Below are 27,593 nucleotides of genomic sequence, written 5' to 3'. Positions count from 1 at the left end.
CCTTTGTGTGTGTCTGTGTGTTCCAGAGCATGGCAGAGTGGAACTCATCGGTGGTGCGCAGTCAGACCAACACAGCAGTCATCCGTGGCCTGAAGCCCGGAGCTATATACGTCTTCCAGGTACGGGCTCGAACCGTGGCCGGATTCGGACGATTCAGCGGAAAGATGTACTTTCAGACCATGACCGAAGGTATGCCATTCAAACCAGTGTTTTTCACTTTTGAATTATCTTGCCGAGTATATGGTATAGTTCCAAAAGTTCAACATTACAGAGTAGGCCAACCTTGTAGACGTTAATAAGAGGAATGGGTATGTTTTGTTGTGTATTTGCAGAGGAGTACAAGTCCAGCTTTCAGGAGAAGCTCCCCCTCATCATTGGCTCAGCTGCTGCAGGTGTGGTCTTCATCATCGCTGTCGTCGTATTGGTCATCGTCTGCAATCGAAGAAGCTCTGAGAGAACAGAATCTGAATACACAGACAAGGTCCAGCACTACACCAGTGGCCACAGTGAGTAACATGGTTTACAGACAACCTTCTATCCATGGGAAATGGGTTGAATAGTGGAGTGAAACATTTGTTAAGGAATAACACTACCATCCTGGGGACAGTGGTGACATTTCCATTAGATGTAGAATACTGGAAGTTAAAGGTTACTACTGTATCTAACCACCTGTATCAGGTCTAAGCCCAGGCAAAGTTCCAGCTACTGTTTTCTGTAGCCAATACGTACTCCCAGGTTGTATATTATGCATATCCTCTGTTTTTTTCTCTGTTTCTCCTTCCAAGTGTCTCCAGGAATGAAGATCTATATTGACCCCTTCACCTATGAGGACCCMAACGAGGCAGTGAGGGAGTTTGCCAAAGAGATTGACACCTCCTGTGTCAAGATCGAGCAAGTCATTGGCGCAGGTAAAAAATCAACTGGTGAAGGTGAAAACCCTATATACTGTACATATACATAATAACACAGATTAAGCTTAGTCCTGGACTAAAAAGCATTCTCAATGAAGATTCTCAGTTGAAAGCACTTTTTAGTCCTTGACTAGACTTAATCTGTGTCTGGGAAACTGGCCTATAAAATGTTATATTGATATACAGTGTGGATTAAACTCAAAAATACGTCTTGTAAGATTTTCTTACAGTACATTTAAGATATCCAAGTTACAGTCCCATGTCATAGCACTTGGATAAATCTTAGTGGTGTATCAGAGTCCTTTGCTGATGGACAGTATATCTGAAACCTGAACCTGTTATTGTTCAGGAGAGTTTGGGGAGGTGTGCAGCGGGAACCTGCGTCTCCCTGGGAAGAGAGAGATCCTGGTGGCYATCAAGACACTGAAGGCGGGCTACACAGAGCGCCAGAGGCGGGACTTCCTGTCTGAGGCATCCATCATGGGTCAGTTTGACCACCCCAACATCATCCACCTGGAGGGCGTGGTTACCAAGAGCGCCCCCGTCATGATCATCACTGAGTTCATGGAGAACGGATCGCTGGACTCCTTCCTCAGGGTCAGTACAGATGTAGGATCTTAATTTGATTACCTTGTTACAGGAGAGGTTTCCTAGTGTATTTGAGGTTTAAAAAGGCTTCTGAAGTTTGCAATTTCCACAACATTGTTTCCACTTCATTTAAACCCCACAAATCGATGTGATGACGTTGAATCAACATGGAAAAGTAATTGGATTTGCAAAAAGTCATCAATGTAAGAGCATTTTGAACTAATCCAATGATATGGTGAAATGTTAAGTTCTTCAGTTTATTTAGTAAATATTGTCTTAACTCATTCACCTGTTTTATTCAGTGCATGTGACAAATAAAACATGTGGGCATGAAGTACCTAAATGACATGAACTACGTGCACCGGGACCTGGCTGCCCGCAACATCCTGGTCAATAGCAACCTGGTGTGTAAGGTATTTGGTTGATTTCACGTTGAATTCACGTTTGTTGACAACTCAACCAAATGTAAATCAAAACTAGATGTTGAGCTGGCGTCTGTGCCCAGTGGGGATTTTCCCTTACGAAAGATGTAGCAAACTGGCCCAAATGAAAGTCCTAGATATGTAGGTCAGTGGGCCTCAAAGTTGGGCATCTCAATACTCTGGAGAGACCTCTCCTTTTCTACTTTCCTCCTTCTTCCAGACATGTATCAGGTTAAAATACATCAGGTGGCTTTCACCTGTCTTGTCTTTTGGATCAGTGCAAACAAATGGAAAGGCGACTAGATTAGGAAATTATGAGAGGAGTACCTAAAGGCTAGATCTCTGCCTAATCTCATGAGTGAATTTCAGAGATAATAGAATCAAAATTATATTTAGACGTGAAGCATTGTAGGTCATATGAAATATCACAGTAACCATACAGATTTTTCAACTATTTTCAATATCAAGAACCCAATGGATTCAAGAACACAGTGGCTGTCTCTCCTTCACATCTACACTTAATAGCTTTTTGGTTTATGATTAGCTCTGGTGGGTCCCTCCCGGGCTGGCCCAGGTGTGAGGTGTGTAGAGTGGGCTTAGTTAGATCCGGTGAGCTCACAGATCCAGGTGAGAGGATCAACCAGACGCTCAATTTTGTGTGGCTAACAATGTTAGGGGAACTAATATGAGAACCAGCCACATTTTTTGGAATGTGTAACACATATCAGAGAATATAGCGTACAATATAATATAGCATTGCATAACATAGCATAACATAACATTGCTTAATATAGCTTAACATATCAATATGGCATATCATAGTATAACATAACATAGCATAGCAATATAACATTTCAGTGTTTTTTTTAAAGCAAAATGACGGGCAGTTCACGGTGATCCAGCTGGTGGGCATGCTACGTGGCATTGCGGCGGGCATGAAATACCTAAATGACATGAACTACGTGCACCGGGACCTGGCTGCCCGCAACATCCTGGTCAATAGTAACCTGGTGTGTAAGGTGTCTGACTTCGGGCTCTCGCGGTTTCTGGAGGAAGACACATCAGATCCCACCTACACCAGCGCCCTGGTGAGTGTGGCTCTGTCCCAATATCCATACTTCCATACTATATAGTATGAAGCAATGTATTTTGGGCAAGTTAGACCCCACAAACACCAGTGTCCTGGTGAGTATGGCTCTGTTCCAATCATAGGAATAGATTATATTTCTATGGTTCCAATATACACACTAGAATACCACTTATTATGAAGCAATGTATTGGGCATGCAAGTGGTATGCTAGTATGGAAATGTATCAGGTTTGAGATTATACATGCAGGATGCATCCTAATAGTCTAATGTGGCTTCCTCTTCTCGGCTCATTCCTTTCWTCACCACTGATTTGCAAGCATAGGACACAGGAAAGCAATATCAGTGTCTCAACAAAGGATTTGCTTTTACCTGTCCAGTGCTATCAGATCAGTGCAGAAGAAGACAACGAAACAACGCCACTTCTTGAGACTACTGAGATCCACCCACAACCAATGCTTTATTTGCRGGCTGCAGTCTGGTTTTCTACCCTTCTCCTGAAGTGTGCACTGAAGTACTCCTTATAGATTTAAAAGAAATGGACTGGTTTAAGAAATATGGTGGAAACTAAGTCACTCTGGAGAAGATGATCTGCTTAATGACCAAAATGTAACTCCCTTCAGGCATACTTGCACCAATCCAATACTTCTAAATGCATGAGGGGAGTTGCATGAGGGGAGTGACCAAGTGCACGGTTCTGGCTGAAGGGTAGAGAATTGGTACGGAACACTTGTCTGTCTTTACAGGGAGGGAAGATCCCTATCCGATGGACCGCCCCGGAAGCCATTCAGTACAGGAAGTTCACCTCCTCCAGTGATGGGTGGAGCTACGGCATCGTAATGTGGGAGGTGATGTCATACGGAGAGAGGCCCTACTGGGACATGAGTAATCAAGATGTGAGTATCCAGGAGGAGTCATTATCATCATCGTTTCACCTACAATATTTMGTCCTAAAGCAGATTGTTGCAGTCATTTGGAGAAAACAGAGAGAAAAGGGGGGAGGCAGCAATTGAGACATAGAGACACATTTAGAGAGAGGTAGACTGAGACAGTCTCACTATACATTTGATTCAGGCTGTATTAACCACATGGGAAGACCAACAATTTAGGCCAAGGCCTCTATTAATTTTCATATCAATCTGTGCCAATGCCCTGTAGGTGATCAATGCCATAGAGCAGGACTACCGGTTGCCCCCGCCCATGGACTGTCCTAGTGCCCTGCACCAGCTCATGCTGGACTGCTGGCAGAAGGACCGCAACAACCGGCCCAAGTTCAGCCAGATTGTCAACAACCTGGACAAGATGATCCGCAACCCCAACAGTCTGAAGGCCATGACGCCGCTGTCATCAAGGTAAGGCACTCACGGGCTGTGTCTCAGTCATCTTAAATAGTTTCCATCCTTTCCTCATCTCCTTTCCACAATGCCGACCACACATTTTAGTGGACTCTCCAGTCCAAGGAAAGGACTTAAGGAAAGGAAGCTGTAAAGGACAGACTCATGCACTGTTTCATCTGAGGCTCTTTGATTCACTGTTTCTTTCTCTTTACTCCTTTGTTTGGGTTCTCAATTGGTTCTCAATGGATTTGTTTGGGTTCTCACTGGGTTCTCAATGGATTTGTTTGGGTTCTCACTGGGTTCTCAATGGATTTGTTTGGGTTCTCAATGGGTTGTCATTGGGTTTGTTTGGGTTCTCACTGGGTTCCTCTCCTGTTTCTAGTGTTCACCTACCTCTGCTAGACCGCAGCACGCCTGACTTCTCCAGCTTCAGCACCGTGGATGAGTGGCTGGATGCCATCAGGATGGGCCAGTACAAGGAGAACTTTGCCAATGAGGAGTTCACCAGCTTCGATGTTGTCTCCCAAATGACCACAGAGTAAGTTAACCTCCCCAGACACCCTCCCCCTGCTAAATGTGTCCTAGAGTGTGTTGAATGTGTTTTAGACTAATCTTAATGTGTCATAGACTGTGCTAAATGTGTAGTAGACCTAGACTGTGTTAAAACTGTTCTAGACTGTGCTAACTGTGCTAAATCTGGCCTCACAGCCAGCAGCATACCACTGCTGGCTTGCTTCTGAAGCTAAGCAGGGTTGGTCCTGGTGAGTCCCTGGATGGGAGACCAGATGCTGCTGGCAGTGGTTTTGGAGGGCCAGTAGGAGGCACTCTTTCCTCTGGTCTAAAAAATATCCCAATTCCCCAGGGCAGTGATTGGGGACAATGCCCTGTGTAGGGTGCTGTCTTTCGGATGGGACGTTAAACGGTTGTCCTGACTCTCTGAGGTCATGGCACTTATCGTAAGAGTAGGAGTGTTAACCCCGGTGTCCTGGCTAAATTCCCAATCCAGCCCACAAACCATCATGGTCACCTTATAATCCCCAGTTTACAATTGGCTCATTCATCCCCCTCCTCTCCCCTGTAACTATTCCCCAGGTCGTTGCTGTAAAAGAGAATGTGTTCTCAGTCAAGAGAATGTGTTCTCAGTCAACTTACCTGGTAAAATAACAGATAAATTAAAAAAATATTTAAAAAATAGACTGTGCTAAATGTGTCATAGACTGCTGACTTGCTAAATGTGTCGTAGACTGCTGTGTTGCTGACTGCTTTCTCTCTCTCTACAGGGACATCCTCCGAGTAGGAGTGACGCTAGCAGGCCACCAAAAGAAGATCCTGAACAGTGTCCAGTCCATGCGGGCCCAGATGAACCAGATCACCTCTGTGGAGGTCTGACCTCTGACATCTAGACGGGGAGGACACCAGACTATACTGGACCCCCAGCCTGGTCTCCCTGTCAGACTGTGACCCTCCACCCCCATCAGACCCCTTTCTCTAGACCATCCTCCCATGAGTTCAGTCTGGTCAGTTTGCAGCCGTGCTCAGTCCACAATCACCACCCCTCTCGTATGTTAAGTCTGTCTCTAGTGCTGAGCCTACGACTGTGTCCGGACTGTGTCCGGTCTCCAACTGCAGCCTGTCTGTGTTGAGTGCACAGCTGCAGCCCCTCAATCTGTTTGTAGTAGGATACTGTTTACAGTCTATTAGTTGGATAGGATTTCTACTAGTCCCCAGACTGAAACTCAACAACAAGACTGCCCTTTAAAAGGGCTATTAAGAGAAGGTTGGGACCAGACTTCATAGGACTTTACTCTCATCTTTCACAGTGAGGTTCTGAGGGTATCAGCAACTCCAACAATATGACCAGTACTCTGAACGCAGTGGATGGAAAAATGGCAGACTACAATACAGTTCCACAGTTCCATTTATGGATGTAAAATGAAATTACTCATCTTCTGGAAGCATCAGACTCAGCGTTCTTGTGAATAATTCTCTCTTTTGACAGTTAGAAAATTGTGGCGATTATATTTCTGTTTGCTACCTACAGTACCTACACTTCTAATCTCTTGAAAATCCGTTTTGAAAGTWAAAAAAAAACCTTTGAACATACTACTTCCAACAGCCCAAAATAACCATAATATAAATGTAATGTACTGTGCATGTCATTGTCTGGTACATATCAGATGCACTTGACTCTCTGTCTGCAGACTATGCGCTGCACAACCCCGTGGTTGCTAGGGTTCTCAGTCGGGGTCTCAACTTACTGTGGAGAGTTAGAAAAGTAGATTACACAAGGTGCAATTTCGGAATTTGGTTGTGCATCMGCAATTCCAAAATTATTGGGGTATTAAAAAAATTTATAAAATGTGGTTGTTTTAGCTCTATACTCCAGCACGTTGGATTTGAAATGATACAATGCAATGATAAAGTGCAGACTGTCAACTTTATTTTGAGGGTATTTTCATCAATATCAGGTGAACCGTTTAGAAATTACAGCACTTTTTGTACATAGTCCCCCTCCATTTTAGGGGACCAAAAGTATTGGGAGAAATTCACCTATATGTTTATTAAAGCATTTGCTATTTGTTTTGGTTGTGTTTCAGATTATTTTGTGCCCAATAGAAATTTATGGTAAATAATGTATTGTGTCATTTTGGAGTCACTTTTATTGTAAATAAGAATAGAATATGTTTCTAAACACTTCTACATTAATGTGGATGATACAATGATTATAGATAGTCCTGAATGAATTGTGACTAATGATGAGTGAGAAAGTTACAGAAGCATAAATATATCTTTCTTCGAAAAATGCTAACCTCCCATGTTATAGGAAATGATAAGAGGTTAGCATGTCTTGAGGGTATGATATTTGTGCGTCTAACTTTCTCACTCATTATCACTCACGATTCATTCAGGACTATCAATAATCATTGTATCATCCACATTAATGTAGAAGTGTTTAGAAACATATGAAACATACCCTCAAATGTAAGATGACAGTCTTCACTAACCTCATAGTCATTGTATCATTTCATATCCAAAAGGTTGGAGTACAGAGTCAAAACAACAACAAAAAGGTGTCACTGTCACAATATTTTGGAGGTCACTATATTGTCAGTCAGTGACAGTCACTCAATTAGCCCATGTCAGCTAACCAAATATTGTTTAGGGTCCCCAAAAGCCTAGGGGCTCTCAGTTGTTTCTCTCTCTTCTGGGAATCACAGGTTGCCATAGCCACTGAACCTTGTCGGCCATTTTCACWGTTTTGGAGTTCTTCTCCGTGCAATCTTTGCTTCAGTGACTCAGTTTTTTTATGTTTCTATGTGCACCTTAATGATGAAGTAGGATGGGCGCTACCATGAATTCTTCCATTACAAAAGTGTTGTGTGCAAAGTTTAGATTACGCTTTCCTTTTGCCCTCCGCTATGTTTAAAGGATCTCATGTGAATACCAATATACTTTGGTCCTGTCATGAAAAAGCACTTGTCCTCCCCTTTATGGTACATACAAAATGGCTGCCTTAGGTTATGCAGCCAAGTGTTCTATACTGTACTTAAACAAAATGGCAGCCTCTGAAGCTCCACAGGTGGGAAATGATCAGAAAAGGAGCCTGCTGGTATTTAAAAGACTTCACAGAACACTGTGCTCATTTGGTTTGTTTTAAACTAGTTTTTGTTTTTTGTTTTTATACTGCCACATATGATCACCTTTGAAAGTATGGAGCTGTGAATTGTCATGTAATCTGGGGTCATACACTGCCTGCTTCTTGACATGTATATACTGTTGCCGTTACTATTTAAAAAGCTAGAACACGTGTTTATGAATCGTCTCAGAGAAAAGTGGGGACTTTTTAAAGAAATGGATGAAAGATTTTTAAAAAGGCGGGCTTCAGTTTTTGTTGTACTGAGAGGTAGGGTATACGTCTTCCTCCTATTGTGCCAGCACAAATCACAACAAGTTTACACGTTGATACTCCGTCCATAGCGTACTGAACTTGAGGTTCAGGGATCAGCAGGAACACGTTTTAAATGTTTTTGAAAAGAGTGTTGTTCTAAGCAGCCAAAACATACTAGACAAGTAAAACCAGGATATTGCAACCTCTGCCCCTTGAGTGCTACAGTGTCTGCATGCTTCCATTGTCTCAGCACTTCATGGATAAATCACAATCAGCCATTCCATAGGGCATCTCACATAGCATTTAATAGTTATAAATAAGGTACTAATTAGGAGACACCTCAATGAGACAACGGTGTTTTTAAAATGTTATACTACTGCTACCCAACCAACAAACTCTGCTTTTCTGGGGAAAAGAGACACTCCCCACTTCAATAAACAGGGATATGTTCTTCCAAATACTATCATCTGCAGTTCTTTACAGATACATTGTCCTCTTATTATGTATTATCTGTTGTTTAGCGTAGCTTCTCATCAAGGTACAGCTTGTGCGTTAATGTGTTGGAAGCTTTGCTATTTGATCATATAGGATAGCCCCAGACACTCATTTACTTTGTTTTTATAGGCCTAGCATAACAAGTGGGGAGGCAATGTACTATACAAAATCTGAATTTTGTGAATGAAGGAAGACTGTCAAATCAAACAAATCTTTATTTGTTTATTTTTTGCCTCTGTCAACAAATACACTCAGAAAGAGCCTGCCATCTCTGAGTGTGTGCCATTTGCTAACAAAAGAAACCAAAATGGATGCTTCTACTGTAACCTCAAGTCAATATAGTTGTGCCCTCTCTATATGACCACATTTAAGTTTGTCATTCTCTGTGTGTAAAAATAACTCTCATTCCCTATGCTGGTCCCATGTTAAAACTGTTCTATTACTATACCTCTATACCGTTATAGTACCTTTTTCACATTCTTTCACTTTTGTCCTCCGTCCTTGGTCTACCAACCCCCCCTCCCCGTCCAGTCCTAACCACTGTGATTGCATTGGGACGTTTTGTTTTCTGTATAAATGTACATTGACTGTAACCCTGTGAAGGATGTAACAATTTTAATTATTTGTAATACTGTTATTTGTCTATTTTATTTTWAAAAAAAGACAAAACAAAAGAAAACAACATCTACAACAACAAACTGAAAGCCGGTACAACTGTTTCAATAATAATAATAAAATGTTGGTTACATTCCGTCTCAAAGTACTTTTATTGTCTTCAAGAACTTTTCCCCTTTATCTTGCATTACATTTATATTTAATCAAATAAAGATCTTATCCCTTACTATTTTCTATATTTGACCATGTCTTCTACTTGTGTGTTATCTCCACTGTAAAATAACTKGTCCTGAAACTGTAAAGAACACATTGAACACAAGAGGGAAGTAGAGACCACTCTAGGATATTTGTCCAACAATGTCAACAGTCAAGTTGCTTGTCTGTTTGTTTTTGCATTGGTGAGCATTTGCCAATGCAAAAATTACATTTCCAAATACAAGAATTAGAAGGCTTGATTCGAAGTTGTACATCAACAGTTTTCTTTCACKCACTGGGTCATTGTGTGGTCATGTGTGCTTTCTGAGAGAGTGCGGTCATTCTTTACCATCAAATGTAAACAAACTCGGCACGAATCCGGATATATACATACATCTGTCAATGTAACGGACGTGGGTGCAACTTTCTCTGCTAGATTAGAGATTTCCTCAGCTGAAGACATTTGTGATCAAGTACTTCTGGATTCCTTTATTTCAGAAACATAATCTGGGTAAGTGTATCCCATTTCTCAGAAGGCACATTGTACTACACCCTCGAAAGCCCAACTGCCCAGTGTCTGCCTGCCTGCCTGCCTGCCTGTTTGTCTGTCAAATTCCTGCAGCTCGATCCTGATTCTTAATAGTACAGAATGTAGCTAGACTTCAGTCAGATATCACAAAAGATGACTCACATAGCTGCCAACCTTGTTCAAGTCTCACAGTTGGCAGGTGTGGTGTTTGGACACACGCACGAACTCACAGAACGACTGACAGGTGGTCTCAGGTTTCTTTTTGAAGAAGAACAAGATGTCTGTCTAACTTTCCACAGTGGCACTCCCCCTAAGAGCCCTAGCTCTCTGTCCTTGACTGGCACCCAGGCTGGGTACACAGCCAGCGGGCACAGTCACACCTGCCAACATGCAACTAAAGAAGTGACAGCTGGACGCCACTGTCTTGGATGCTTGGGTCACTTTGAAAATGACCGTTGGAAAGTGAGGCGCCATGCTTTTCCATGGCACCTCCCTCCCTCCCAGCCCTGTATGTGCAGCTGTTCCCGACCCAGGGTGCCACACATCAGGTTACACTGACATTTATTTACATGCTAAACCTGAACTGCATCGGGGGAAACACATTAGCCTATTTTCACTTCATAGGGCCCTAATGGCCTCTGCAGGGAAGCTCCCTACAATTACACTAAAGAATACTGGCTTATCAACTAGTCAATAACAATAATAATTTCTGTGTTGGTGCCAAGGAAATTAGTGATTAATGTTGATGCAAGCACGTGMACAGATAGGGCTCTAGGGGTGCCTGAGCACCTGCCCTGTTGCCCTCCTATAAGTGAAGTGCCCTTTCCATTTTTATTCTACTTTTAGTTAAATTTTTCTCCTGTTCTATAAAGAATTGCCCATGAAATTCGCTAATTTCACATTTTTGAATCTTGGAAAATGTCCGCTCCCCCGCTCCTCTGCCCACACGGGAGTGCTCACTCATCTGCACTGCACACATCCTCCTACTGCTGCACAAGCAGAAACTACAACTCAGATGTTAGCAGCAGAACAAACTTCAATCACAGGTAAAGACTAATTACATTGTAACAACAGCATAGCTAACAGTTAGCTGATTTACATAATCTCCATTACTGGGATTCATTGGAATTTACCCTTCTTATAGGGACCTCCAACTCCAGGTGCACCCCCTCCCTAACGTTCAAAATTATTTTCACCTGCAGTGACTGGGGAGTTTGTCAGGATCAAAAGAAATATGAAATCAAGACATCTTTTTTTTTAGTACATTTTTTATTAAGATTTTTTTAAATATACTTTTTCTTCCACTTTGGAAATGTGGAGTACATCAGTAGGAAAAAAATCTAATTTAATACATTTTCTATTTAATTTTAAGGCTGTAAAATGTCAAGATTGTGCAAGGGGTGTGTAGACTTTTACTAGTGACTGTATATTTGTTATACCAAGGCCCGATGGCCCGGTAGCAAACTGGGGAAAAACTCACTTTTTCAAAAGAAAAACAGCTTTTTAAAAATTTATATTTTATTTTATTGATATTTTTCAAGGGGTGCTGCAGCACCCTCAGCACACCTGCTTCACACGGTTATATCTGTGACATGCTATTCCCATCAAGCATGTTTGATGTATCAGGAAATGCTCTTGGTGGACATAGCATACATTCTGTTTCTGTAACTGTGGTCTGTGGACATGATGTCTGACTACTGTATTGTAGCATAGAGGTAAATAGCATGTAAACAACAACAGCTGGCAAATCAGCTGCCGTTGGTAAGGTAACTGCCATTGGGAACACATTGCTTAGTTTAAGGTACAGTATTTCTGAGGACCACTTGGCTTTTGCAGTGGATGTGTTAAAACTGTAGTGTGTGTACTGCATGTTTTTCTAACTGTGTATGTATTGGACATGCATTAAAGCTACAGGAGTGGATTGTATGAGACAGYCATTCAGCTTGTTGCTCAGGAAAGGCACGAGACAAACGCATCACCCCACTGTGGCAAGCTGTCATGTGATGGTGTTCCTCAATATGACACTTTTGGGATATTCGCCTGTGCTGCACAGGCAGCTTCACACCACAGTGGATGTTTAGAGCATGTTGTCATGGCAACAGAGCTGGGATGGCCGGATCGTGCAGCACAGTGAGACAGAGGACAGTTGAGGAGGAGATGTATGTGATGATGATTCCCAAGGATCACGGTCATCAGGATTATATTCCTCCTGGGATTCTGCGAGCCATGTGACATCATCACAACATGTGAGTTATCTGATGTCATTTGGACACGAGTCACTGTCGGTAGCTCCCCAGCCCATACGGTTGGATATAAATACCCATGGTTTCAGTGAGTCTAGCCTTCCAATGTTTAGATCCTCACAGTATATTCTTCTTCTGACTCACAGATGGTGTCCCTCGTTAATTGTTCTGACGAAGGAGTAATGAGACTCTGAGGGTCGACCCTCCTGCAAACTCACACCACCTTCTGGCTTACCCTATCGCCCTCCACCCCCCGTCCCCCGCTCTCCCCACTCCCAACACACACCCTCCCCAGCGCACGTCTCTGGTTTGCTAGTTTCTATTTACCCCCCCTCCCTTACTCTCTCTCTCGCTCTCTCTCTCTCACTCCCTCTCTCTCACTCCTCCCCTTATTCCCTCAAAGCCAGCAGGCTGCTTTTCGATCCAGACCGCTTGCTACATGATCTCCTTGAAAACACCGTTGCGCATCTCTCTCGCCGCTCGATGGCTTAGCCTTTGTAGACTACACAACAAGAGGAAGAGAGATGCCAGCGCCAGGACATTGACTCCTTTCTTTCTTCTGCTTCCCCCTCCCCTTCCTTAATCTCCCACCCCTTGATCTCTACCCCCTCCCCTGTGCCCTGTCCTGTCCTGTACCCCCTTCCTCCCAACCTCCTCCTCCCCTACCTAAACCCCTGCTCTCCCTCTCACCTCGCACCCCCTTGACAATGTTACCATGCATTAACTGGCTTCAGCCTTTCCTTGCCTTGCTTTCCTCCACCTTGCTCACTCGGGGCCACAACTGTCCCTCCAGCTGCCTGTGTCCGGACCACCACACCGTGGACTGCCAGGGCCAAGGTCTCACCAGCCTCCCTAGCCCCATCCCCCTTGACGTCCGGCGCCTCCTGCTCTCTGACAACTGGATTCCCTGGATCCCCTCGGACTTCCTGGTTCTGTACAGCGATCTGGTCTACCTGGACCTGAGGAATAACTCCCTGTCGGTGCTGGAGCCCGGCACCCTCAGCACCTCATCTCGCCTAGTCTTCCTGGACCTGGGTAGCAACAACCTGACAGAGATCCAGTCAGGGACCTTTGTGGAGTCCCGGAGCCTGATCAAGCTGCGTCTGGGGAACAACCCCTACCTTAGCCTGGTAGAAGAGGATGCTTTCCTGGGGCTAACCTCGCTGCGGGAGCTGGAGCTGGAGAGGAACGGCCTGCAGGGGCTGGATGTGGGGGTGCTGGAGCCCCTAACCTCACTCCGGGTGCTGCGCCTGGAGGGCAACCCCTGGGTGTGCAACTGTCACTTTGCCAAACTTTTTGTGTGGCTCACGGAGAACTGCCACAAGCTTCCAATGGGTATGTAAGCTGCTTAACAGCACGTATTTGTTTTACCATCTTTGCCTGTGCTAGGACATAGAAAACCAATCTTTTGTCATAATCCAGCAGCCCACTCGTTTCTGATTCAAACAATTTATAAGCTATCAAACCTTAAGCCAATCAGTTATAGAATAATAATGTAAGACTGCACAGTACACTGAAAGACAGATAGTGTAATGCATGTAACAGTGGTTAGTATTACATTAAATATCTCTACTTGGCCCAATATCTATAAACATATCAAAATCAAATCAAACCAAATCCAAATGTATTAGTCACATGCGCCGAATACAACAGGTTACAGTGAAATGCTTACGAACCCCAACCAACAATGCAGTTTAAAAAAATACGGTTAAGAATAAGAAATAAAAGTAACAAGTAATTAAAGAGCAGCAGTAAAGTAACAATAGCGAAACTATATACAGGGGGGTACCGATACAGAGTCAATGTGCAGGGGCACCGGTTAGTTGAGTTAATATGTACATGTAGGTAGAGTTATTAAAGTGACTATGCATAGATGATAACAACAGAGAGTAGCAGCGGTGTAAAAGGGTGGGGGGGGGCAATGCAAATAGTCTGGGTAGCCATTTGATTAGATGTTCAGGAGTCTTATGGCTTGGGGGTAGAAGCTGTTTAGAAGCCTCTTGGACCTAGACTTGGTGCTCTGGTACCTCCTGCGTGCGGTAGCAGAGACAACCTGCTACGATGACTAGGGTGGCTGGAGTCTTTGACAATTGTTAGGGCCTTCCTCTGAGACCGCCTGGTATAGAGGTCCTGGATGGCAGGAAGCTTGGCCCCAGTGATGTACTGGGCYGTWCRCACTACCCTCTGTAGTGCCAAGCGGTCAGAGGCCGAGCAGTTGCCATACCAGGCACTGATGCAACCAGTCAGGATGCTCTCGATGGTGCAGCTGTAGAACCTTTTGAAGATCTGAGGACCCATGCCAAATCTTTTCAGTCTCCTGAGGGGGAATAGGTTTTGTCGTGCCCTCTTCACAACTGTCTTGGTGTGCTTGGATCATGTTAGTATGTTGGTGATGTGGACACCAAGGAACTTGAAGCTCTCAACCTGCTCCACTGCAGCCCCATCGATGAGAATGGCGGCGTGCTCAGTCCTCTTTTTCCTGTAGTCCACAATCATCTCCTTTATGGTTCCTCCTCTTTGTTTTCAATTGTCTATCATTTAAACAGCTATTGGCTATCAACCTCATCTTTATTTATTTCAAGTGCAGCTTGTTGCTCATACTACTGATAATTCTGTATAGATATGGATGAGTCAATGTCGTTATGAATAAGATCACTCTGAGACATCTTGGTAAGCATGAGAAAAGCAGAAAGATAATTGTGGTAGACTAGTGGAGAGTCACAGATTCAAGATACCAGATTGTGTCTGAATAATGAATTAACCATATGCCTCATTAGAGTCTGTTCTCAGATTGTGTGTGTGTTTGCACGTGTGTGTGTGTTTGTGTGTGTGTTTGCATGTGTTTACGTGTGGGTGTGTGTTTGTGCGCACACGTTCTAAAATCACAACAAGAAGACTGTTTATTGTTTACATCCTCAAACACTGTCCGACAAAATATACAGGGAGTAGATCACGAGTAAAATCTTCAAGATGAAAAAGATATGAGGCTAGGGCATCACATTCAATAGGATCTGAATCACTTGATAGATCATAATATACCTGCATTGTTTATTTAATTACGAACAATAAGCATTTCTGATCCACTCTATGTACTGGTACAGTATGGACAGTGAGGCTATTAATGTCTATTAAGGTTTACAGAAATCTTCCTTGTTTGCAGTGCTGACAGGTCATTGCACGCATTCTATAATGCTCACTGTCATTCTCCAGAGCTACTGTAACACGTCACATTGTATGCAGGTGCACAGTGCTGAGATCTGACCTGAGCAGACATTCTATGCGTGGAAGTCCAACTGCATGCTAGCAGATACCCATAGACTTCCAGTCATTACGCCAATGCTGGTTAGCATTGGCTCGCGAAACTACCTCTAACTTCCTTCATACTGGACACACACATCAAAATGGTATCTACAAGTTCATCTGACTCTGGGGAAAATGGACAAATTCCCAAAGTATCCCTTTAACTGCTTCCCAATAGAGCTTGGCTAGTGCTACTAAATACATGTTCTTACAAGTTTATTAAGGTCTGTCCAAATGAGACACATCAATATTATTTCAGCTGGAACTAGGGCCATAAGTGTGTCCCAAATGGCACCCCATTCCCTTTATAGTTCACTACTTTTGACCAGGGCCCATAGGGCTCTTGTCAAAAGTAGTGCACTATATAGGGAATAGGGTGCCATGTGGGAGGCAACCTATGTTATTACAGTACGCTAATCAAAGCAACAGGATGTTCTATGGATCATATGAGTTATCAAATTGGCACATCAACAATCTTCACAGTGGATTTATTTTCAATAGCTGTGACCTGGACTCGTGGCAGAACACAATGTTATACTAACAACATTCTGTGTGGCACATTAGCGCCTAGCCTTCGGTGAGCCCAGACACATACAGCACATACACAACCACTATGGTGCTTTCTAAGTGCTCTTCTGTTCTCCTGAAACCCAGCTATTTATTTTTGTCCTCTCTAGTGGACATCAGTTCTTGGTCTGTGTCTCTGAGGCCATATTAATTCCTGCTGTCCCTTTGAGAGGACATTTTGGACTTTTCAATGATATCACGTGTAGGGGTGTGACCTTGACAACATTATCTTCCTGGTTCTTTAAAAGATGGCTGCCGTTAAAATTAGCACATTTTATGGAAATGTGAAAAGTGTGTGTAATTATTAATTATAATTTTTGTGAGTTTGATATTCAAATGTTTTCTAGTAAGTGAGCATTTCAGCAATAGTTAAGTGAGTTGTCAGGACTTTGTCATATTTTTTTCACATTAAATAAGAGCTAAATTAGAGCTTATCAAGAAATGTCCTCTGTAGTGGACACCCGGATGCCACAACTATGTTTTTCACCTACAGTACTGTACCCATTGACTATAATATTAATTTGTGTATATTTACATCCTAATGACCACTACAGAGGACAATTTTGCACTTACAATAAAAATAACAATATTTGTTCCCACATTTTTTGTAGTTACATATATTTTTCACCCCAAACACTTATGTTATAGAAAAAATATTGAAATCCCAAACACATTTTTTTCAGGTCTCAGAAGGCTATAGGCCTTATCAACTTTAGGCTCCTTGCTAAGTAGGGCTCACCCTAGAAAACCTCTACTGTATGTTACCCTAAAGGACATGTGGATGTACAGTATATTTTACATTTAGGCAGACTTAATCTTTCCCATTGCCTTGGGGACAAACTAGTTTCATGCCATGATAATCTTGTCATCATTCAGACAAGGCAGCAGACTAGAAACATGGATCGGAGTGTATATTCATTAATAAGAAATTAAGATTTGATGGATTAAACAAGCCCTTTACTCGCTTATTACTAAATTACTGACCCTCTGAGGCTTAATCACAATCAATGTGTGAACTAGAACTGTGAACAAACTGGGAGCTGGAGGGCGCAGGATAATGGATCACTTGCTGTCCGGGACGCTTCCACAGAACCATTCAATCAAGCGCAGTCACTTTGTGGAATAAGTCAAAAACTAAATTTGCTCTTGGACACTGTAATTTCACTGACCCAAACAGTAACATCTTTCTTTTACCCACTTTGCTATCTAGCATCAGGGGCATTGCTCTGTCAGTTCCTGATTGAGATTATATTGATCTGTATAGCATCTGAGAACATAAATAGACATTTACAAACTATTGAGCTTTACTCATTGAGTTTGTGAGTGCTGGTTTCACATACACATTGTAGCCTGCTCTCAGGTACTGTATCATCAAGATGCAACAAAGCTCAGTAATAGCGTCAATCTGCGATTGGGACAGCTTTAAAAAAAAAAGATATATACTCATTGATTCTTGAAGAATATAACCACTTTGTTGTTTGAACTGCAGATTGCCCCTTTAAAACACAGTAGCTGAGGATATTTCACAATGGTGCCTTTAGGTGAATGTGTGTGAATGATTCAAAGCGGTAACCTGTATAATCATACTATAGAGTGCTGTTCTCTAGTGCTGTTGAGTCAAGGATGAACAATCAGCATACATGTTTTACTACACTTCATTTAATACTGACGACAGCTTACCATTGACACTGATATTGTCTAGACCAGGGATGGGCAACTGTAGGCCCGCGGATCACCCCCCCCCCCAAAAAAACAACAACCTGGGACTCAACTTACTGTTGAGAGTTAGAATAGTACAGTACACAAGGTGCAATTTAGAAATGTGGTTGTGCATCAGCAGTTTCACTTTTTATGTGAGTCACTGATAGTCAGTCAATTAGCCCATGTCAGCTAAAATGTTTTGATTGTTGAGTTAGTCTAGCCAGCTATCTAAACTTGTAGTTATCATGGTCAAATTACCGACTGGGCGGCCCCCATTGATTTTTTTAGTCACCCTCAATCAGATATCATATTCATAATTGCTAACATTTCTCTCCACCCAATAGCAAAATGAGTCGAATTAGCTGTAAAATTGCAAATTCTTCTCTCTGTCCCCATGGCAAAATGTGTAGATTGCAGCAAATTTTCTTTAAAACCGCAACATTTTCTCTACGCCCATGGCAAAATGGCTAAAATTGCAGGAAATTAACTCTAAAACGTAATTTCTTTCTTTCCGCTGTCAAGAGGGGGGCCGTTAAAATGTTTGGTCGCAAGGTGGGGGGGCTCCCCAACCAAATTTCACTTAGGTCCCCAAAAGTCTACGGCCAGCTCAGACTGCATGTGTGGGTATGGATGAGGGTATGCAGACCCACGAGTCACTGTGGCCCATCATAGTGAGTTCAGATTTTTTTGTGGACCCCAGCCCCATCGAAGTTGCACATCCCTGGTCTAGACTAATGTTTCCTCACAGTATTGCTCTAAGAGTGACACACACACAAACGTATACATAAACAAACACACACAAAAGTACATGAACCCATGGATGCAGACAAGCACGCATGTACATATGCAGGTAAGCACTAGAACGCACAGGCACAAACTAAAATATAATTCCAACTATATAGCAGCATGGCAGCTGATATATATATATATATACAGTGCCTTCAGAAAGTGCTCAGACCCATTGACTTTTTCCACATTTTGTTAGGTTACAGCGTTATTATAACATTTAAAAAATCCTCAGCAATCTACACACAATACCCCATGATGACAAAGTGAAAACAGGTTTTTAGACATTTTTACAAATTTTTGATACTAAAAATCAAAAACAGAAATACCTTATTTATATAAGTTTTCAGACCCTTTCTATGAGACTCAAAATTGWGYTCAGGTGCATCCTGTTTCCATTGATCATCCTTGAGATGTTTCTACAACTTGATTGGAGTCCACCTGTGGTAAATTCAATTGATTGGACATGATTTGGAAAGGCACACACCTGTCTATATAGGGTCTCACAGTTGACAGTGCATGTCAGAGCATAAACCAAGCCATGAGGTTGAAGGAATTGTCCGTAGAGCGCCGAGACAGGATTGTGTTAAGGCACAGATCTGGAGAAGGGTACCAAAAAATGTCTGTCGCATTGAAGGTCTCCAAGAACACAGTGTCCTCTATCATTCTTAAATGGAAGAAGTTTGGAACCACCAAGACTCTTCCTAGAACTGGCTGCCCGGCCAAACTGAGCAATTGGGAGAGAAGGGCCTTGGTCAGGGAGGTGATCAATAACCTGATGGTCACTCTGACAGAGCTCTAGAGTTCCTCTGTGGCGATGGGAGAACCTTCCAGAAGGACAACCATCTCTGCATCACTCCACCGATCAGGCCTTCATGGCAGAGTGGCCAGACGGAAGCCACTCCTCAGTAAAAGGCACATGACAGCCCGCTTGGAGTTTGCCAAAAGGCACCTAAAGACTCTCAGACCATGAGAAACAAGAATCTCTGGTCTGATAAAACCAAGATTGAACTCTCTGGCCTGAATGCCAAGCATCACGTCTGGAGGAAATCTGGCCCTACGGTGAAGCATGGTCATGCTTTGGGGACACCATCATGCTTTGGGGATGTTTTTCAGCTGCAGGAACTGGGAGATTAGTCAGGATCGAGGCAAAGATGAACAGTGCAAAGTGTAGAGAGATCCTTGATGAAAACCTGCTCCAGAGCGCTCAGGACCTCAGACTGGGGAGAAGGTTCMCCTTCCAACAGGACAACGTCCCTAAGCACACAGCCAAGACAACGCAGGAGTGGCGTAAGGACAAGTTTCTGAATGTCCTTGAGAGGCCCAGCCAGAGCCCGGACTTGAACCCGATCGAACATCTCTGGAGAGACCTGAAAATAGCTGTGCAGTAACGCTCCCCATCCAAGCTGACAGATCTTGAGAGGATCTGCAGAGAAGAATGGGAGAAACTCCCCAAATACAGATGTGCCAAGCTTGTAGCGTCATACCGAAGAAGACTCAATGCTGTCATCGCTGCCAAAGGTGCTTCAACAAAGTACTGCGTAAACGGTCGGAAAACTTATGCAAATTAGATTTTTCCGTTAGATTTTAGATTTTTAATCATTTTAATAAATTCGATTTTTAATAATTTAACAAAAAAACATGTGTTTTTGCTATGTCATTATGAGGTATTGTGTGTAGATTGATGAAGAAAAAAACGATTTAATATATTTTAGAATAAGGTTGTAACGTAACAAAATGTGGAAAAAGTCAAGGGGTCTGAATACTTTCCGAAGGCACTGTATATAACACATCAATATAGGAAACTATGCATACTCATGTCAAATATGATGCAGTGATTTTGTTGACGATGTTAAGTCTATAGGCAGCATCAGACAATGTAGGCATACTCAACCCTTCCCCACCCCCACATCCATCACCACCAACACCGAAACCATGCGGACTCTGTCCATCAATTTACAATGTAGTATTCTGGTCCTCTCCATACCAAGACACTATGGCTGTGGCGTGCAGAGACAGGAATAGATCCAGAGACAGAGCCAGAGACAGAGAGAGAGAGCACTGCATATATACATAATATGACATTTGAAATGTCTTTATTGTTTTGGAACTTTTGTGAGTGTAATGTTTACTGTTCATTTTTTGTTTATTTCACCTTTGTTCATTGTCTATTTCACTTGCTTTGGCAATGTAAACATATGTTTCCCATGCCAATAAAGCCCTTAAATTGAATTGAGAGCAGAAGAGCCAGTGTCTGGGCTGAGCTTTGCTTGTTGTGCTGCGCGGTGAGGAGGAGAGGAGAACCACGTGACTGGAATTTCACCGAGCGATGAGGTCACTGAGTCCCTCCGCATGTGGAAAACCCCTTCTGGTCTAACTGTGACTCACCACACATATACACTTACACACACACATACATACACATGCACACACACACACACACACACTTGATAATGATGTCTACTGACTGCTGGCCACAGCAGCTACAGACACAGGCAGGATAAAATGGAAGCGCCACAAACTGCTTTTTATTATAACATGACTGAGGTACACCATATGTGCTTTTAGATTACGTCATGTTTTATTCAAATACTTCTTTCAAAAACAGTGAATACTGATTGAAAATGTAACAAATATTTAACACTTCATATTAGTAGAATAGATTGAGTTAGTTTACAAGCAAACCAGTCTCATTGATGCCCCTTGTAATTATAAGTCAAATCATTCACAGTATAATCTATCTATCCTCACAATTTGACGATATAATTTGGTGCTGTTACATTCTTATCTGTTATAGTGTATTACTGTATCTTATTACGATATTATCAAATCACCAGAGCGCAAATATCAGTCTCGTCCTTGTTCTGCACACTTCTGTTATTCTCATGCAGTAAGAAATCATGTGACTGTATATTTTCATCCTCTCAAATTAGGGTAGGCTGCTATAATACTCATACTTTATGCTCTGCTTATGCATTCTTACACGTCATATAGCAACTGAACACAAAACAATAACAAAACCTTTTGAACCCTAACTTATAAGTGAAGTGTCACGTTCTGACCATAGTTCTTATGTGTTTTGCTTGTTTTAGTGTTGGTCAGGACGTGAGCTGGGTGGGCATTCTATGTTGTGTGTCTAGTTTGTCTGTTGCTATGTTTGGCCTAATATGGTTCTCAATCAGAGGCAGATGTTTTGTGTTGTCTCTGATTGGGAATCATATATAGGTGGCTTGTTTTGTGTTGGGATTATGTGGGTGGTTGTTTCCTGTCTCTGTGTTTTCTCTGCACCAGCTAGGACTGTATCGGTAAGCCACTTTTGTTGTTTTGTAAGTGTTCACAGTTTCGTCTTGTTTATTAAAAATATGTTGAACACGAGCTATGCTGCGTCTTGGTCCGATCCCTGCTACACCTCCTCTTCAGACGAAGAGGAGGAAGGCTGCCGTTACATGAAGAGTTTATTTCCAAAACGCTATTGCCACCAATCTTTCACATTTGTGTGTTTTCGTCAGAAATGATTGCTTATGGGTACCTTCATCTGTGYATAAAATATTATTGTTCTCAAATTTCATTATTCATAGATTTTAGGTGTATGAAAATGTTTTTTTGTTTTTTGCAAAACGCTAGCTAAAAATCCATTGTTTAGCTGGAATGGACTGTTYGCATCCTGTGTATTTGACTATGATATGTGGTAGTCTCACCTAGCTATCTTAAGATAAATGCACTTACTGAAACAAGCTCTGGATAAGAGTATCTGCTAAATGACTAAAATGTCAAATGTAAATGTTTTACATACAGATCTGGTTTAACATGTTTTAAATGTTGATGTCACAGATGTATCATTTGCACAGTTCTTTATTCAAATTTAGTTATTTCGTACATTTGTCTGTGTGAAACCTAGCAGGACTACTTATAGCATTTAGCAAAAAAACAACATTATTATTTGTCTCTCTGAAATGAAACCATCAAGTGATACATTTTAAACAAATACATGTCTGTCATTGAACAACCCCATTACATAATTAGATAGTGAAGAAAACACACCAATGTCTTTCAGAATGTATTTAAACAATAAAAGCTAATTTACCAACATTTCTGAAAATGGATATATAGCATTTTGTAATTAAACTCTTCAAGTGTTGTGATGGTTTTTCTCAAACAGACAAGATAACAATGGACAAAGAATTTAATCTGAGTAGTGTTCTTCTCAAGCACTAATGCATCTGTCTCTGTTGTATTAATACCCAGGGGTTGTTCCCCTTTAAATCTGTCATCTGGTGTCTGCTAGTAACACACTGGTTGGAGCAGAGATTACTCTCCTTCTGTGAAAAGCAGATAGATCTAATCGCAAAGTAGAAATTTCACAAATTAATGTTTGCCTCGGAGGGGTGAAAAATGCAAAGTTGGAGGGATCCAAGGTCAAATCATATCAAGAAATTACGTAATAGGGGTGATGTGTGTGTCTGTGACAGGTGTTCAGCGAAGCCTCGTAGATCAGACCAATCTCCGACACCAGGAATGTAGCTTGGCACTAAACACATGTATTTATATGACTGTTAAAAGCATTGTGTTATCTCCAAATCGCCTAGCTATAGCAGAGATGTGTTAAGACCACACACTTCTCTAGATGCATTAGGCCTTTCAGCTCTGTGTGTGTTAMTGTACATGTAGGTCAGAGTTTCCCAAACTCGGTCCTCGGGAGCCCAAGGGGTGCATGTTTTGGTTTTTGCACCAACACTATACAGCTGATTCAAATTATCAAAGCTTGATTATTTGGATCAGCTGTGTAGTGCTAGGGCAAAAAAACAAAACGTGTACCCTTTGGGGTCCCCATGACCAAGTTTGGGAAACCCTGATGTAGGTGTTGATGTATGGTAATGCAGTCACTTGATACTGCCAAGAGACAAGCTTTTCGTAATCGTTATATTCTTTAAGTGGGAAAACTAAACATAAATGATCAAATGGATGGGTTTTTTAGACTTGATGTGACTCAATGTGTGGGAAATGGTGAGACACATGAACAGGCACAGTAGCTACTACTGTAGGCGTACTGGGCTATAGCTAATATATCAAACAACTCTGAGGCAAAACAATGGCACCCAACTGTTCCCTCAGTGTCCTCACTTACTGTAAATTGTTACAGTAAGATGATATCACGGACGAGACATTTTTAGTGGATTTCAACCACAGTGCCATTCCAAACTGTATGGTCAGCATGCTTTTCAACAGTTGAAAGTGACATTGAGTGACACAGTACTGTGAGCAGGCAGGACAGCTAATCCCCTGTATTTATTCAGTCATCTGAGGGGAGGTCAGCTCCACCATGCATTAGATCTGAAAGGACTGGATAGAAGAATGAAGCTGTTACCTTCACTGCTACCTGTTAAGCTGTTACTTATACATTTCTAATCATTTTAGATCTACACTGTAGATCTAAAATGTAGATCTCAATTGCATTGATTTGAGTTGATTTGAGATTAGTCCATAGAGTGACTGTTCAAGACTGATGACATCATATCCTGTTCTCTCTCTCTCTCTCTTTCTCAGGTATGGAGGGGTTGCAGTGTTCCCTCCCCATGGATGGGAGTCTTATGTCCCTGAGCCTGCTCTCTGAGGCCAGTTTCCGGGAGTGCCGGGGCTACCTCTCTCTTACGGACATCCTTATTGTCATCTTCTCGGGCATCTCAGTCTCTGTGGTGGCCATTATAGCCAGCTTCTTCCTGGCCTCCATGGTCCACTGCTTCCAGCGACTGGGCAAAGCTGGTCAGGCGGACGAGGAGGAGGGCAACGACTGAGGTGAAGAAAAAGCATGATCTGGGACCAGATTCAGTATCACTGCAGACATAACAGACCCGACTAGGTGCCTCATAAGAGTGCCAGGAAGAAGGGCAGGACAATGGGAGAGCAAGGCATGGACAACAAGGAGGGAGTATATGGCCTAGGAATTGTGCAAGAAAGCTCTTACCATGTGAATTCCTGTGCGCTGCATTGGTGGCAGTCAGCAGCACACCAGGAGGGGTTAAACCATGTTCGGAAAGATTGTGTTAAATAACCTTGAATGATACACGTTTTCTTATCACTGAAGTACGAAATGTACCACACTCTTAGAAAAAAGGGTTCCAAAAGGGTTCTTCGGCTGTCCCCATAGGATAACCTGTTTTGGTTCCAGGTAGAACCCTTTTGGCTTCCATGTAAAACCCTCTGTGGAAAGGGTTTGCCATGGAACCCAAAAGAGTTCTACCTGGAACCAAAAAGGGTTCTTCAAAGGGTTCTTCTATGAGGACAGCTGAAGAACCCTTTTAGGTTTCTAAGAGTGTACGTTTCATTGATTGAACACAGCCTTACTACAGATGTAGGATTTTCATTTGACCTACACTATATTGTCACAGCAAAATAATCCTGCAGCTACAGGATTTGAACATTTAGTCCATAATGTTGCTTGATCGGTGGTTAGGCTATTAGCTGGCCAAAAGTAGGCTACATGAAAAGTGCAATACTGTTAATATAACTGTGTTACTTTGGGTCTTTAGTGAATTTATGTATATATCAAAGCTCATCTGCATTTCCTGCAGTGCAGGAAAAATCTTAGTAACAAAAGAGTGATCAAATTATGATCATAAATCTGTACCTTACTTTGGAGAGATCATTCAGCATTCTCTTGAAATCGTAGTTGTTCTATATTTGGCCTACAAACACCACCCTTTCAAAGAGGACTATTCCTCTGCTGCCAGGGGGTTCTTTAAGATCTGACTTGAGCTGGGAGGTAAAAGGACAGAGAGGAGGACAAGGGACCGGCACACAGCAGTCTAATGCACACTTATGTCAATTGCATTGATTTGAGTAGCAACCTACGTAACCTTTGTTAACCAAAGAACAGTCCGAATGAGAAKATTCTATTGTTACAATATAGAACACAGAAATGGGATCGCATGGATGTTACACTAAACTTTGACACAAACTCAAAAAATGCAAAAAACTAGTAAATATGGAGGGCATTGTTACAATATCTGTWTTTGGAGCACAAATGTAGCCTGACAATGTTTGGTGTTACAACACCCAAAGGAGTAGGCAAGAGAGCAGAAACTGACTGGCACTCAGGCTAGCATAAATGTGTTCTTGGCTAAAAAAACAGTCACACGTTAGGTACAGTATACTATATAGAACAATATGCTAAAATATCCTGCCAATTATCACCCATAAATGTAATTATGGAAATCATTATATTATACACCTGTAAATGGACCAATGTATTTCCTTGTTTCAGGCATAATGTAACTTATTTTACATTTGACACTTATTTGACATATTAATACAGATTTTGTATTTTTTTAAACAAATTAAGTATCTTGTTTGTATGGGGATTTTACATCCGATGTGAGCGAAGTCTCTAATTCCAAGCTAACAGGGCTAAGGTTAAAATCTGTTAATTGTTTCAATATCTTGATCATCCTTGATGTTTGGGCCTAGCGGTCCTTTCCTATGTCGGCCTTTATTACGACTGGGTACTGGAGCCAACCTCAATAGACCAGCAGCTAGTAGCAGCCAGGTGAAATTGATGAATGAATGCTATAGGTCAATGATGGCATGTGTATTGTTTGGCTTCCTGAAACGACTGGGAGATCATAAATGAAAACCAGCATACTCACAGATGCTTCAAGACCTGAGTTTTGAGAGGTTGTCTGTCAAACTATATCTCTCTCTGGCGCTTGTAACCTACCAATGAGATTTGAGATCCCAAAAACAGATTAAAGGGCTTTTTTTCTGATGCACCATAACAAAAACACATTAAAAATATAAACACGGGGTTGCAAAGTGCAATGTTACAAAATGTAAGAGAGAGAAAATGAAGCAGTAAAATAAACACATTATGCTCTGGAACTTTGCTTTTAGAACTTTTATTTCACATAACCTTTTTGTTTCTTTGAATGAGGATGTACAGTACACTGCCGACAGTGTTCAAATCATTAGGAACATCTGCTCTTTCCATGACATAGACTGACCAGGTGTATCCAGGTGAAAGCTATGATCCTTTATTGATTTCACCTTAATCCACTTCAATCAGTGTAGATGAAGGGGAGGAGACATGTTAAAGGTTTTTTAAGCCTTGAGACAATTGAGACATGGTTTGTGTATGTGTGCCATTCAGAAGGTGAATGGGAAAGACAAAACATTTAAGTGCCTTTGAACGGGGTATGGTAGTACAGTAGGTGCAAGGTGCACCAGTTTGAGTGTGTAAAGAATTGCAACACTGCTTGGTTTTTCACCTCAACAGTTTCCCCGTGTGTATCAAAAATGGTCCACCACCAAAAGGACATCCAGCCATTTTGACACAACTGTGGAATGCTTTTGACACCTTGTAGAGTCCATGCCCCGACGAATGGAGGCTGTTCGGCGGTCAAAAGGGGGGTGCAACTCAATATTAGGAAGGTGTTCCTAATGTTTTATACACTCAGGGTATGTAGAATATTTGTATTTGATTGATTTAACCCTTATATAACAAGGTGTGTAAAGAACCAATTCTCATTTGCAATAACAACCCGGCTAATAAGTACACTTTGGAACCAACATTGTATACTAAACAAAATATAAATGCAACATGTAAAGTATTGGTCACATGTTTCATGAACTGAAATAAAAAATCCCAGAAATTGTCTATATACACAAAAAGCGTATTTCTCTCAAATGTTGTGAACAAATGTGTTTACATGCCTGTTAGTGAGCATTTCTCCTTTGCCAAGATAATCCATCCACCTGACAGGTGTGGCATATCAAAAAGCTGATTAAACAGCATGATGCAACAGGTGCAACTTGTGCTAGGGACAATAAAAGGCCACTAAAATGTGCAGTTTTGTCACACAACACAATGCCACAGATGTCTCAAGTTTTGAGGGAGCATGCAATTGGCATCCTGACTGCAGGAATTTCCGTTTT

The 27,593-nt window shown here is 42.0% G+C and overlaps 2 protein-coding genes across 3 annotated transcripts in view; both read left to right on the top strand.

The window, feature by feature from the left end:
- LOC111976998 (ephrin type-B receptor 2-like) overlaps positions 1–9,477 on the top strand; it is a 58,197-nt gene extending 48,720 nt beyond the window's left edge. The window contains exons 7-15 of one of the 2 annotated variants that reach the window (XM_024006229.2): positions 27–189; positions 333–506; positions 786–908; positions 1,261–1,508; positions 2,794–3,009; positions 3,755–3,904; positions 4,167–4,360; positions 4,728–4,883; positions 5,626–9,477. In XM_024006229.2, the coding sequence (XP_023861997.1) occupies positions 27–189; positions 333–506; positions 786–908; positions 1,261–1,508; positions 2,794–3,009; positions 3,755–3,904; positions 4,167–4,360; positions 4,728–4,883; positions 5,626–5,734 (1,533 nt within the window). In that variant the 3' untranslated portion in view covers positions 5,735–9,477. The remainder of the gene's footprint in view (positions 1–26; positions 190–332; positions 507–785; positions 909–1,260; positions 1,509–2,793; positions 3,010–3,754; positions 3,905–4,166; positions 4,361–4,727; positions 4,884–5,625) is intronic. The other variant, XM_024006230.2, reaches the window with a different exon arrangement.
- Positions 9,478–12,478: 3,001 nt separating this feature from the next.
- LOC111977120 (leucine-rich repeat-containing protein 38) lies at positions 12,479–27,301 on the top strand. The gene is made up of 2 exons (XM_024006431.2): positions 12,479–13,646; positions 24,210–27,301. Exons 1-2 carry the CDS (start codon positions 13,019–13,021, stop codon positions 24,455–24,457), a joined length of 876 nt encoding a protein of 291 aa, XP_023862199.1. The 5' UTR covers positions 12,479–13,018; the 3' UTR covers positions 24,458–27,301.
- The last annotated feature ends 292 nt before the right edge of the window (positions 27,302–27,593 follow it).

The sequence above is a fragment of the Salvelinus sp. IW2-2015 genome, linkage group LG17 (genome assembly GCF_002910315.2).
Source record: "Salvelinus sp. IW2-2015 linkage group LG17, ASM291031v2, whole genome shotgun sequence".
Classification (NCBI taxonomy): Eukaryota; Metazoa; Chordata; class Actinopteri; order Salmoniformes; family Salmonidae; genus Salvelinus; species Salvelinus sp. IW2-2015.
This window is presented reverse-complemented; position numbering and strand designations above follow the sequence as displayed.

What these genes read in the sequence shown, in the direction of transcription:
- LOC111977120 (XM_024006431.2), top strand. Translation starts at nt 13,019, where the DNA reads ATGTTACCATGCATTAACTGGCTTCAGCCTTTCCTTGCCTTGCTTTCC. An exon ending in CTGCCACAAGCTTCCAATGG is followed by an intron (nt 13,647 to 24,209) that starts GTATGTAAGCTG and finishes TCTCTTTCTCAG; the next exon opens with GTATGGAGGGGTTGCAGTGT.